General features: G+C 37.0%; 1 protein-coding gene across 1 annotated transcript; it reads right to left on the bottom strand.

Annotated features, from left to right (window-relative positions):
* Positions 1–9,140: 9,140 nt before the first annotated feature.
* Positions 9,141–12,170, bottom strand: LOC125197315 (G-type lectin S-receptor-like serine/threonine-protein kinase At4g27290). Its single transcript, XM_048096050.1, has 7 exons — positions 10,904–12,170; positions 10,705–10,833; positions 10,502–10,626; positions 10,213–10,423; positions 9,890–10,127; positions 9,669–9,816; positions 9,141–9,600 (listed from the first exon to the last, which is right to left on the bottom strand). Exons 1-7 carry the CDS (start codon positions 12,168–12,170, stop codon positions 9,292–9,294), a joined length of 2,427 nt encoding a protein of 808 aa, XP_047952007.1. The 3' UTR covers positions 9,141–9,291.
* Between the last annotated feature and the right edge of the window lie 2,768 nt (positions 12,171–14,938).

Genomic DNA, 14,938 nt, shown 5'->3' on the forward strand with positions numbered 1-14,938 from the left:
GAAGGTCATCTCTATTCAAATTTCAAATTAAAAAGAAGTGATCCCTAAAAGCACCCGCAGTGGTTGCTACTTCGTCCGGACGATCGCGAGAGCTCGTCCGCGGGCGATAGACGAGTGGGCCGACCGAAAGTTCGGTCGTGGACGTTCTCTCCTCCGTCGCTTGTCCGAAGCGTAGTTCGCCCATTGCCGGACCACGGACGAGTTGGATCGGATCAGCATTGGAAATATCACCGATCCATAAGAGCATCCACAATGGCAATAGGTCAGCCACTCTCTCTCTCTATCTCTCTGTCACGTCATCAGCACTAAAAATCCACCTGCTATATCATCATTTTAATCAAATAGGCTAGCCGCAATAAAAATAATTAAAAAAAAAACTACATTTACGGAATTAAATTTACGATAAATTACGGAATTAAATTTACGAGACATATACGGGAAAATTCATTCATTTCATTTGAATAAAAAAAAGTACATAATTAAAAAAAATCGGGCTTCCACACACGAGCCCCGCCCTCTCTACTCCTCATCGTCGTCGCCGCCGTCCTCGCCGCCGCCATGGCCCTGGGACCTCCACATCGGTGGCATCTAAGCCCGCATCTGAGCCCCCATCTGTGCCCTTGCAGCATCCAAATCGACCCGCATGCTCTCGAGCATCGAGTGAAGAAACCTCTTCTCCGTAGTGGCGGCCCTCCAATCTTGGAAGACCTTGTACATCTGCTCCCGCGTTTTTTGACGCGAGAAGAAGGTGTACGCGGGTGGGGGGCTGCCGACTGGACCTCCTGGGGCGATAGGGGGGAGGATCCCCTCGCTGCCCGTTGTGCCCACTTTTGGCCAACCGGGCGAGTGCGGCGAGCAAACGATGGAGGGGATGGAAACTCCTTAGCATCTGGGGGGAGGTCGTGGGAACCGCCGGCTTTGCCGCTGTGTGTCGCCGGAATAGTTCAGGCTTACTGCTTCTTCGGCCACCCAGGCGTCGACCCCCACCCGGAACTTCTCGAAGTCCTTTAGCACCAGATAGCAGTCCTCCGGCAGTCCTCCTTAGTCTGCCCACTACTCATCATGCGGAGGGCGTTGGCGTACAGCCCCGAAAATCGGCCGACCGCAGCCCACGATGCGTTCCCACCCCTTCCGGCACTCCTCCCCGCTGTAGTCCTTTCCGTGCGGGCAGTACCTCTTGTAGGCTGCAAGTGGTGCAAATGAAAATGAAACTAAAATCGCGTATATATAGTGTTTCAAAAAATTTCAAAATAATAAAAAATAAAAAATTGTCCTGGCCGATCGCGAGCTTGCAATGGCGGCCAGCGGTCGCAAATCGGCGTGCGCTCGCCTATTTTCTCGCGAAAAGGCGCTGGCCGATTCTAATGGTTCGGCTAGCCGACCGGCTAGCGACGCGAATCGGCTAGCCGGTGCGCTAGCCGCCATTGTGGATGCTCTAACACCGCCGGAGGATTGAGAAGATGATCTAGAATATGACCAAGAAGTTAGATTTAGTGACTAGCGTATGTTTTTTTAAATTTAGTCATTTAGTTGTTTTTTTAATTAAGTATAATGTACTCCCTCCGTTTCATAGTAGTAGAGTCGTTTCTTTTCGACAACGATTTAAGAAAAATTATGTTAAGTGAGTTATGTAAAGGAAAAATAAAGTAAGAAATGAAAATGGTAGAGAGATGAAGAAAGAATAAAGTAAAATGGAGTAAAGTATATGAGAAGAAATGTGTTGACTTTACTAAAAAGGAAAAAATGACTTCACTACTATGAAACGTATCAAAATGGCAAAATGACTTCACTATAGAACGGAAGGAGTAGTTTTTGTTCTTATTAAGTAATGTAGGTATTTGTTTAAATTTGTGGTATTTAGTACTCCCTCCGTTCCATAGTAATGGAGATGTTTCTTTTTGGCACGGAGATTAAGAGAATTGTGTTAGGTGAGTTAAGTAAAGGGAGAATGAAATTTAAAACGAAAAAGGTAGAAAGATGAAGAGAGAATAAAGTAAGAGAGAGTAAAGTATGTGTGGAGAAATGTGTTGACTTTTACTAAAACAGGAAATGACTCTATTACTATGTGATAGAAATCCATGGATTCCATCCTAAAATCAATTGGTGATAGGAGGAGGGCCCATGAGACTTATATACTGATTTCAGTTCTCTTTGTACACCGATGTGGGATAGTTCTAATATTATTTTTTAGTTTCAATTGCCAACACTATGGAACGTATCGAAATGACAAAATGACTCTATTACTATGGAACGGAGGGAGTATAATATATATTGGTAATTTAGTAATTGAAAACAAAAATAAAAAACAATAACATTAAAATAAAATGAAAAATGAGTTTTAATTGATAGGGACGACACTGGTCCGAACCGCTGCATAAGGAATGGCTGGACTAAGAAATGCTGATGTGGCGACCACTAGGACGGAGGACGAGTCCGACCATTGTGGATGCTCTTAGAGCATCCATAATAGGCGTGCGAAAGCCCGGACGAGCTGGGTGGCGGGCTGCGCGGCCCATTGTGGACGCCCACAACGGGCGTGGCGACATGAGCGGGGCGGAACGACGGACGGGGGAGGGGCGCGGATGCCTTTCGCCATTGTTGCGAGCGAGAAGCCGCGCCGCAGGGTGGGTGTTGGCGATCCGAAAGTTATTTTTATTTTGTTTTAAATCAAAATTATATACTCCCCGTCCATAGAATTAGAAAAAAAAAATTCGTTCGTCTCATAGAAATAGTCCATATCTATTTATGGAAACTTTTTCTCCGTTTTTTACTTTATTATTTATGGACTCCACCATTCGTTAGTACATTATTTCAATTATTAACTCTTTCACTCTTATTTTACTAATTATGTATTAAAACTCGTGTTATCTCTAATTAATCTATTTTTATATGACAGAGAGAGTACTAACACTAGCCCTACTTCACTTCCAAAGTCATTACTCTTTTACTTTCTAACTTTTTCAATTTCAAGTTCATGATGAACAATGGATACCAACGAGCTTCTCAACCACTTCGATCCACACAGAGGGAGAAAATTAATTTGTCCAACAAAAAAGGTTGGCTACAACCAACATGTTGCTTCGCCAAATCTGTTCACGTGGTCAAATGACATCACATTCGAACTCAAGGAGGTGAACACGAATGACTATGAAATCAGTGAGATGAAGATGATGATAAGTCGGGGAAGAGGCAAGGGCAAGAAGTTGATGTCTGCGGCGGGTCAAGGAAGTATATATACCCCGAGGAGTGATGTTGGCGTAGTCTACAGTGATGTTTCTGACGAGTTGTCGTCAACAACAACCAGAAGTTTCAGATGTTATGGGACCCGGTGTCCGAGAAGTACAACACACAACGGTTGAAGGAGACACCCGAGCAGGAGTACGAAATGTTTTGGAGGTACTGGGTATGGATCTAGAAGGACGTCACTAAGTGGCAGGATTCTAGCCAAAGTACTAAATGTAATACTCCCTTCATCCCCTGAAAATTATAAATTTTTAGTTGGACACAAATTATAATACACAGTTGATAAAGTAAGAAAGAGGGAAATAAAAAGAGTAATAGAAATAATGTTAGTTGAGAGTGAGGTCCACATTATTAGTAATGTAGTGGAGTCTAAAATTAAAAAGGTCATAGTACTTTTCAGGGATTGATTAAAAATGAAATAGTTCATATTTTTCAGATTTGGAGGGATTATAATTTACTGCATTCACAAAAATAAATCATGAATCATAGAGGTGACATTTTCTTCTTTTCCAATGCAATAAATTGCACAACAACTACAATAATTCTAGGCCATATTTGTTTGACATGGATTGCGTGCTAGGAAAGTAACCTAATTTTTAGTTAATAAATTTCTCTGTTCGGTAAAGATATTGAAAGTAACATAATTCCGAATTATTAAATTACCTTGTTTAGTGAAATTCTAAGAAAATAAGGAAAATAAACTGATTTCCCATGTTTAGTGAAATTATAAGAAAATAAAGAAAATAAACTGATTACTAAAAGTAGGCCTGTCAAATCGGGTATCCGCGGATACCCGATCTGAAAATTTCGGGTACCCGATCCCGAATTTTCCAAAATCTAATACCCGATACCTGATCCGAAAATAATTTCGGGTACCCAAATACCCGACTCGGGTATCCAGTCCCGATAAATCGGGTATCCAATCCCGATTTTGTGTTTTTTTAATTTTATTTTTCAAATATTAAAAATTCATAAGTTATAACATCCATTATTCATCCATTATTCATCCATGATAAACATCACAATTCAAACATTAATCCTAAATGTGACTTAAGAGTGAAGAATTTTGGAAGTATATTTAATTATTTATTTTTTTTAAATAAAAGAATAAATATTTAATTTATTAAATTAATTAAAAATTTTAAAAATCGGGTAATTCGGGTAATTTGGGTATACCCGAACGGATATCGGGTAACCCGATACCCAATAATCCAGAAATCCTATACTCGAACCCGATTCCGAAATCCAAAAAATCGGATATCGGATATCCAATTACCCGATATTTCGGGTTTGGTTTTATATATTGGTTTTATAATAAAATGTGAGTTGAATGAGTTAGTGGAATGTAGGGTCCACTTACCAAATATAGTTAAAGTGAAATGAGACATTTATTGGCGGACGAACGAAAAATAAAAATTCGGACATTTAATGGCAGACGGAGGGAGTATATTATTACCACTAACTAGAAATAGAGGGATATAAGAATTTTTTTCTGTGCAAATAATGACAAAACTTTAATTACGTATGAAATACCAGAACTTATTAGGAAATCACATAAGAAGTTGCTGACAGAAATGTGACAGAATTCATATGTTAGCGAATTTAGGGACAACCGAAAATGTCCTTCAAGCCATTTGGGCATTTTCATTCGAAAAGTGGATAAAAACATTGCATTCGTGATTATATTAAACGTTAAGGTCCTCTAGCGCTATTTTTTTTTTGTTAGGGTCTGTGGTGTCATAACTCAAAGCATTAGGGACTAATGAGGAGTAAAAATTCCATGGTCTCTCCATGCCATGGTGACATAATGACTTGGTGTACTTCACCATTAATTTCTTGACAAATGGACCCCCATATGCCACATCAAATAGATATAAATTTAGCAAATTAATAGCACAAAATAGACACATCCATTCTATATAAAGTGGCATAATTAAATTTAGAAATTACTATAAAATTAATTGAATTGCCATTATACGGACAACGAAGTACAAAGGAGTATATGTATAAGTATTTGACCTCATTATATGAAAATATTATACATACATATAAAATAGTAATCATAATGCATTTATTATATATTGGCTTCCATTATTTTGAGAATAATAATACTTATAATCACATAAAAAATTAATCATATTGCATTTATAATAATATGGGAATTATAGTATAATAATATTATTATGTAATTGGTGTTCTATTACTCTGTGTATAATAATATTATATTCAATAAAATATATAATAAAATTTATAATTTATTATGCTAACAAAATAAGTTACATGTCATAAAGTTATGGGTAAATTTTTTGTATATATAAATATAAAACTAGAAAAAAAAGTCTTATCCATAGAATCTAAAATATACACTATTAAAGAATTGTTATAGTATAGTAATTTTTTTCCTTGACTTGAAAAATGAAAAATAATGCAATATGATTACTTTTTTATGTGTATAATTTTATCATACTAATTATGATATTAATATACATATATATATTGTAGTAGTATATAGCAATCCAATTAATTACGTGGTAATTTCCAAATTTAATAATATGCCACTTTCTATAATATTATTAAGGGGTAACTGCTTTTAAAGCCACCAACTTTTCATGAATTCCGGTTTTTCCCACGAACTTTATTGTCGGTTGCCATTTTCCCATGTCAGGTTTTCCAGTATGATTCAAACTGTTCGTTTCCTATTAAAACAATGTCCAAATTCTTTTATCTTACTATCATTATCTTCGTCTCTGAAATAGCTTCGCGTGGGTACCTTGTACGCCTCAATCAGAACTCGGATGAAGAAGTTATAGTCATTTGATGAAGGCTACGACCTTAAAAGCAGTTACCCCTATTATTAAATGGATGTGTCTATTTTGTGTCATTAATTTCTATATTTAAATCCAACTGATGTGGCATGTGGGCCCTTTTAGTTCCATTTGTCAAAAAATTAATGGTGAGACACACCAAGTCATTATGCCATCATGGTGAGACACACCAATTTCATGGAGTGACCATGAAATTTTTACTCACTAATGAGACATGAGACAGTTCACTCTTTCTAGAATGATGAAAAGTTATGTACTCTAGTAATTTAAGGATTCTTTTTCCTCTTATATACCTAGGTATTCTTTCCCTCAAAGTGGTTCTCTTCCACTATTTCTCAAATATCTCATTTCTCTTTCTCTTAAACGTGTATTATTCCATCCACATCTTTCTCACTCTTTACTGGAAAAAAAATCAGTGATCGCCATAATTTCTCCCTTTTTTTAATAAGTAAGTAAATTTTAAATTTAAAGATCACGCCTCGGAGAACTCGAGTCTAAGACTTTTTTAGTCTTAGATATCAACCTCTCTACCACTTGACCTACTCATACACACTCCATAATATCCCTCTTTCTAACTCATAAATCTGCTAATATTTATTAATTGTAATCATCTACATAGTCCCATGTTTGACTATATATTTAGATATAATATTTCAGTATGGTGCCTTAGGATCATAATACCTCCTTAGCAGTGACGGAACCAGAAAATAAAATAAGCCGGGGCTAAATTTTTTTTAAAAAATATTAAATATTTAATGTTACATATAATGTATATTCAATTTTTACAACATAGTAGATGATAACAGTTTTTGACGAATTGTCATGACTTGAAATAGCTGAAGAATAGTCTTATTTCCATTTTTTTGAAAATTATCTTCTCAATGTATACAATTAATATATCATTGATAACTATTTTCGACGAGTCGTCATGTCTTGAAATCGCTTAAAAATAGTCTTGTTTCCATTTTTAAAAAAATTCTCCTCTCAATGTATACAACTAAACTAATATATATCATTCATTCATTCGTCTCCCATTTTATTTCGCAAATCTATATTAATAAGTTACATCGAAGAAAATACTTTTTGAATAGAAGGGCACGGCTGCAGAACTCCGGCGGCAGGCGTAAAGCTTGCGTTGTCTCGCAAATCTCCAGCCTGCAGGCGTGAACTCTCTCTGAGGATTTGGGCTCAATGTGTCAAAGGGCATACTTAGTTTATTAAGTCAAAAGGCCAAAATAAAAAGACAGCCCAATAATAAATTAAACGCACAAAATAAATAAGCCCATTATATCTTCTTTCTTCCACAAAAAATAAATAAGCCCATTATATCTTCTTCTTCTTCCCCAAATTGCAATTCCAGAAATTAGAACGGAGCAGCGGTTGAGTCTTATTCTTCCACAATTTTCAATTCCAGAAATTAGAATAGAACAGCGGCAAAGTCTTCTTCTTCCACAATTTTCAATCCCAAAAATTATACAGATTAGCATAGGACGGTTGGAGTACAGGGCTCGGCGGCTCAACCTGGGGCGGAGACCGGTCGGAGCACGGCTGTATAAGCATCGGCATCTGGTGCGGCGCGGGGGCTTGGCTCTATGTAGTTCCGTCACTGCTCCTTCGTGTTAAGCATCAAACATATCACAACTATTGGATTGAATGGTTGTATTAGTCTACATTATTAGACTAAGATGCTACATTATTAGCTAAGCTACGTTATTTTACTAAAATAAGGAGTACTACATTATTTGCTAAGTTACATTATTAGACTAATAATCTACATTATTAGATGTCGTGACATTAATCTAATCGTTATATCACAAGATCCAATGGACTACATGTGTTTTGTTTTTGAACAATATTTATCATATGAATATGAATACATCCCTAACTTTATTTGATTCATTAAAATAATTTCAATAACTAAAAATAATAATTTCAAAATCCTGACATGTTTCCAAATACAATAATCATATTTTTCATCATTCATATCATATTCTTTGTAATCATTTTTTTAGAAATCATAAATCTCAGAAATCATAATATTAGAAATCATAGTTCTAATAACCATTTTTCTTAACAACTTTACCTCCTGCCAAACAAACGTGCTCTTAGGGTAAATTGTCTATGAAATCACGAATTTAGTCAAATTTCGATTTGTCCCGGATCTCATAAAATTTGTATGATAAATCACGAAGTTTTAAAAATTCTCAATGGTCTCATGACCACTGTTTTGAATGCAAATTCAACGCTAAATTGGTGCATGAATGCAAAATTTTAGCGTTGACAATAAATAGTGACGTAAGAGCACTCCCAATGGTGCCGGCTAAAAGTCGGCGTTTTTTCGCCGTCTATCGCCGAGTTATCGCCGACCAATGGGAGATGTCGGCGATAATTCGGCGATTTTTCCTCCCGTTTTATCGCCAATCGGCGAAAAATCGCCGGATTATCACCGAATTATCGCCGACCACTGTGGGCGATAATTCGGCGATAAATATATTTTTTGTTTTTTTTTTTAATTTCCCCCCTATAAATACACACCTTCTCTTCATTCTCTCTCCATCCTCATCCCTTTTCTCTCTTCATTCTCTCCTCATCCTCATCCATTTTCTCTCTTCATTTATTTTCTCTCTCTCCATCTATATTTAATGAATTCTGAATCGTCTTCTCATTCTCGGTCCGACGAGGAGATATCTCATTTAATTAAATTAGCTAGCTTTATTATATACAAAAATAAAACAATTAAATTAGTGATGATGTAAAAATGAAATGTTGAGTTAGGGAGAAATAAGGGAGAAATAAGAGAAAAACCATTGAGCAGTTGGCTAAAAATTGACTAAAAACTAGAGATAAATTATGGTGCTGATGTGGCGCTGATGTGGCAGGAGTTAGGAAGAAATAAGGAAGGTTCTAGGGAAACTGTTGAGAATGCTATATTAACATAATAACGTGGACTATTGAACGATATCATTATGAGCTTAAAAAACTAAAAGTAGTAGCATCAATTTGGTCAAATGGGACAACTAAGCAATTTTCCAACTTCATAATTTATCATTTAAATTTTGAAAGTATTGGATAAACTAAACTTTGATCATACTTGATAACTTTATAGACAATGCGATAACATAACACTATGTTCATGCGACCCTAGCTACCTAAACTTGTTTCCAGCAAGTTTGCTAATATTGCACAGATGTGTGAGTTTGAGTATGCAATGAAAGTGGCAATCTCATCTTGCCTCCAAGTCGGTAATGGTAACTGTGGCATTCGTACTTGGTGGTGTTGTACAACTTTGTGGATCGCTCCGTTTACTACTTCCTTCCAAAAAAAACCCGGGTTCTTCCGGTTCAGGCAGGATCCCTCCCTCGGTTGCTAGCATCAGAGCTACAGATGGCGTGATGGGTCTATCTTCTGCTAATTTTTGAACGCATAATAACCCCACATGTATGCATCTCTTCACCTGGGATTCATCACATGTTTCCTTCAAAAAATGGTCCATCACTTCCATAATCCTCTTCTCTTTCCATAGCATCCATGCCTGCCACCACATAAGCTTAATTTATACTGAAACAATATAGCATAAACATTTGTAGCTAAGAGGAATACATGGCCTAGGAGGCTAAGATGATCATTGTGTTGGAATCCGTTGTTCTTTTTCCCGCTTATTATCTCTAGCAGCACCACTCCAAGACTGTAGACGTCGGACTTCACTGAGAATTTTCCATGAAATACATATTCCGGAGCCATGTAGCCACTGCAAAAACAGTCATTTATTAGGCTACCATGGAAATTACCAATGTCCTTTGATGAGATGAAAGAAATCTTACTATGTTCCAATAACTCTCTTCGTTCTAGATATAGATTCATCCTCTTCAAATGTTCTTGCTAACCCAAAGTCTGATATTTTCGGATTTAAACTTGCATCTAGTAAAATGTTATTCGTTTTTAGATCCCGGTGTACAATCTTTAACCTGGAATCATGGTGAAGATAAAGCATTCCCCTTGTGATTCCCATGATGATGTCGAAGCGCTTAGGCCACGTTAGAAGTTTCCTTCGATCCGGATCTTCACATGAACAAGTACTTTATCAACATCGTTAACTAGGATAAATTTATTGCATTTAAACAGAGAAAAGGATATTGTGCAGCACCAAAAACAAAACGGTCCAAGCTCTTATTCTCTAGGTATTCATATATTAGCATCATCTCCTCTCCTTCAATGCAACAGCCAAGAAGCCGAACAAGGTTTCTATGTTGAAGTTTCGCTATGAAGACAACTTCATTCTTGAACTCTTCGAGACCCTGTCTAGAAGCTTTCGACAATCTTTTGACTGCAATTTCTTCTCCTCCTGACAGATTTCCCTGCTCATGCATCATAATAAGGATGTCTGCTAAGGCAGAGGCAATGCTCAACTTGGACAATGTGTCAATGTTAGTTACCTTATACACAGGACCAAAACCTCCTACTCCTATCACTTTCTCTTGGGAGAAATTGTTTGTTGCTTGCAGAATAGTTGTCATTTTGATCAACGGCAATTCTATATCCTCGTTATTCTTCTTCAACCCTACTATGCATGAAAAGACAAAAGAACTAATGCATCAAGGTCTAGTTGAGTTTTCAAGACAACACAATTCATTGTTACCTCGCTTCTTCCATCTTGCAAGTAAAAGCAAAGCTCGATTGATAAAAGTCGAAACAATGACTCCAGTAGCAATTGAGATTAGTATTAAGCTCACAGGCGCTTTCTTCTTCTCCACATCGGATGTAGAATCTACACGAAAATTAACCAAGAAGAATGACTATTGAGGCCTTGCATTCCGAAAATAAAAACAGTTAGTTACCTATAAGCGAAAGAGGTATGCGAATATAGACGTTCTGGAAGCCATTCGCTGCAGGAAGCTCTCTGGTATCGAGGAGATCCCCGAACCACATCAAGCAGCCAGTGCCTCCATTAGTTATATAAGGATTAGCACAAGCAGAGCAGCTACAGTTTTTCAAGCACTCATCTTTGCACTCATCAAGGCTCATGCTAGCATTCAACCAATAACTCAACAGATCAGGGCTCTTCACCCCTCTAACCTCCAAAAAACCATCCCCACTCTCGCAATTCAACGCGCTAATCCTTCGACATCCGCCAGACCAATCCCGAACCCCCCACTGGTCTGCAAACTTCGGCACAAACCCTTTAAAACACTCACACCGATGCGAATTTTCCACCGCGCATAACCCATTAGGGCCGCAATAACCATACCCATCACACTCGTCTCGCGGGAACGGGTACACGGGATTCCACTTATCCTTCCCAGGGTTCATAACATAGTGGTAGACCGAGCCGGATAAGTCCAGCCTCGCTCTTATGATAATCGAGCTCTCATAAGGCATTGCCAGGGAAATTAATCTCTCTTCTTCGAAGACCAGCTCGGCTTTCGAGACAGAGGTGCGGAAGCGAGGGAGGCCGTTGAAGGAGAGGCCATTCCACTTCCCAGTCCGCAGTTTTTTCCTCGAGCCTTCATAAACGACCATCTCAGGCAAGCCATGATTCTCGATCTTCGCAACGAAATCTCCAGGAGAAGGATCGTTCCAGTCTCGCCACGACGTCAAGTTGGTGCTGACGCCGGCGTCGCGATCGTCCACCAGCTTCATACCGGAAAGCCACGTGTCAGTTGGAGAATCGAAGCTCTGCCATAAGTAGGCGCTTCCTTCGATCGCCTCATCCGTGACGACGAGGTTTCCGGTTTCTAAAAGGCGTAGAGACGGCCGTGACGCCGCTGCTGATGGGGTTGCCGACCAGATGATAACGGCGGATCCGTCTGTGGTGATGAGGAGAGTGCCGTTTGGGGAGACGGAGAAGACGGGGCATTGGGGATCGGAGATGGGATTGTTTCGGTTTGCGACCCAGACTACGGTAGCGGGGATGGATTTGTACCAAATTCCTAAGAATGTGTTGGTGGAATTTCCGGGACGGAAAAATCCAAACTCAAAAACTTGGGTTTCGGAAACCAGAGTCTGGCCGGTGGAAATCGTTTGGTTGTGGAGAAGTAGTGCTTTGCCTGAAGTTGATTGAAGTAAAGAGAAGAAGAGGAGAGCAGTGAAAGTGAAAGGCGCCATTTTAGATGGATCGTCCAAGAAATATAGTATTGCAGTCTGAAGCCTTCCATATATAAATCAGAGTCAGACTTATGTAAGATCATTTATATACTAATAAAATACTACTCTGCCGAAAAATGAGAGATTTCAGAAAAAATGATTAATTTCGCTGACCTTTCGAAATTTGAGATTAAATTCGGTGACCTTTTGCAATATGGGATTGATGCATATGCATGCGAATTTTTTATAATAAGTGATTTTTGGTTTTTTCTCTTTTTTATATTCTCTTTTCTTATTTCCTTTACCATAATATTTTTCCTCCCTAATACCGTTACCTTCGTTTATGAAATCATTCCTCTCGTTCTCGTATTGATTTTGACTTAATGAAATGGGAAGTTGTCGAGTGCGATCGCAGCCATACATCAATGCACCGCACTCCGACAGCTTCTGGTAGTCATCGCCACCGCGTATGTTGTTTAGGCATATGGAACAGTAGTGCTCTGGTCTCTGATCTCTCGTGGAATACGGTAGCCGTCGGCATCTGCTCCTCTTTGCCGGAAAATTTCTCAAGGAATGATCTCATGTTTGTTTGTAAAAAGCTAGTATGTTTTTTTTGGTGTTGAAATGGAGCTTAACTGTAATTGCTTATATATAATGGTGAGGGCTTTGGACTAATATTGTGACAAACTAGAATTAATTCAAAGGAAAAACTAAAGTAATAGATTAGTGGTAAATTATTTAGAAAAAATTACAACGATGACTTTGATAATGCGAGATGATCAAATAGTCAGGGCGGACACATAATTATACTCTTTTCGTCCCATTAAATATGCAACATTTGCTTTTCATCAGAAGATTTTATGTAGTGTTGTTTTATGAGTAATGAAGAAAGAGTAAATAAGAGAGAAGAAAAAGTAAAGAGAATATTGTTTCCATTTTTAAAAATGTTTCATTTTTAATGGGACAAATCAAAAAGGAAAACGTTTCATTTCTAATGGAACAGAGGGAGTACATCAGTAGGGGCTGAGATTTCTAATTTTTATTTCTAATATACTATGTTTGGACAATTTACATCATTTGTAAGAGCTGTTATATAATAATTTAACTAAACATCAATAAATTAAAAAAAATTAATAGAAAAATATTTAAAAAATAAATTCATTAAAGGCTTTAGCCCCTAATCTCCTCCATTTGGGTCTGCGAATAGAGGTATGTTTTTAGTCAAATACGACTGATTTTTCTCGCAATTTGGGAGTTACACATAGAGCCGTCATGGGAATTGACTGTTTTAAATTAATTGACCTTGATCAGAATGAGAGAAATTTCAAATTTCATTTGATAGATTGGGGTGGAAATATTATTGGAAAGATTGGTCAATCCATATATACATGTTATAAAGGAAATAATAAGAAAAAAAGATATAAAAAGGAAAAATAATCAAGAATCTCTTATTATAAAAAATTCACATGCCTCAATCCCATATATTGAAACGACAACGTGTTTAATCCAAAATTTTGAAAGGTCGGAGAAATTAATCACTTTTTCCTAAATATGTCGCCGAGAAATAGTTTAGCCACTTTGTTATGTCCAAAAAAATAGTTTTATTTTTTAAAATGGAAAATTACTCTTTAATAACCACTTTTCCCCTCTCTCATACTTTACCCGATTTTTTTTCTTAGATTTCTTACTTTACTCACTTCTTCTCATCTTTTCTCTTACTTTATTGATTTCTCATTAAAACTCGTATCATTTACAAATATGAAATTAGTAGTACTATTTTTTTGGTGGAGGAGGGAGTATAAAGAGGTACGACTAAACTGAGTTATACTCCCTCCGTCCCCGAATAAGAGTCTCGGTTCATTGTTTCCATAAATGGTAAAAGGTCACATATTCCATCAACTTATTCTACTTATATATCATTTAAAACTAATATATACAAGTCAAGTCCACTTCTCCACTAACTATCTTTCATCCACTTCTCCACTAACTATCTTTCATCCAATTTTTTTTAATATTTTTTAAAATTTGTGTTGAAAAGAAATAATACTCTTATTTGCATATATGAAGGGACAGCGTGGGATCTATCCAATAAGCGTGGGATCTATCCAATATGATGAATGGTTGATGTTAGATGGATCATTTTATTTTCTTGTCTTGCCATGGCCTAAAAAAGCGACCGCATTGACTAATAGCAATGTGTTGTTGAACTTTTGAATTAGTCTACCCATGAATTATATTTTATGCACTTAGAGCTTTTTTGTTTGACATGAATATACAAGATTATCCTATTTTATTTCAGCGAAGTACTCTCTCCTTCATATTCAAGATGTTCATATTTTTAAATAGCATAAAATAAGTAGAGAGAAAAAGATGATTGAATATTTTAATAAAGTCAAAGAAGGAAGAGATTTATTTTCAAATATAGAAAGTGAACATTTTTAATAGAATAAATTAAAAAAAAAGTGGACATCTTAATGAGACGGAAGAAGTACTTATTTTATCTTATTTACAATTATCATATTATTAGTTTTGGATTTATTCATAGATGTTGGTCTTCGTCCAGGAATTGGGTTTGAATTTCTTGGTTGTGTTTGTCTAATTATTCAGACCAAATTTCGAGTGTGTGAATATATTCTGTGCATGCTTGAAAACAATTTGTAGCTGAAAATTTTGTGCAAGTCTGTCTAGGTTTTAAATTTTGATATAGAAAGAATGAAGTCCCGCTCATCTCTTAAATTTTGGCATGTCCTAATGTAGACGACATAGACGACATCACAGCCACAAAAGAA

This window comes from Salvia hispanica, chromosome 6 (genome assembly GCF_023119035.1).
Source record: "Salvia hispanica cultivar TCC Black 2014 chromosome 6, UniMelb_Shisp_WGS_1.0, whole genome shotgun sequence".
Taxonomy (NCBI): domain Eukaryota; kingdom Viridiplantae; phylum Streptophyta; class Magnoliopsida; order Lamiales; family Lamiaceae; genus Salvia; species Salvia hispanica.

Bases quoted from the DNA above. Each gene is read 5' to 3' on its own strand.
- LOC125197315 (XM_048096050.1), bottom strand. From the start codon at position 12,170: ATGGCGCCTTTCACTTTCACTGCTCTCCTCTTCTTCTCTTTACTTCAA. The intron at 10,627-10,704 runs GTAACAATGAAT...CATGCATAGTAG, and splicing joins TGCAAGATGGAAGAAGCGAG to GGTTGAAGAAGAATAACGAG. The intron at 9,817-9,889 runs GTAAGATTTCTT...CTGTTTTTGCAG, and splicing joins AAGAGAGTTATTGGAACATA to TGGCTACATGGCTCCGGAAT.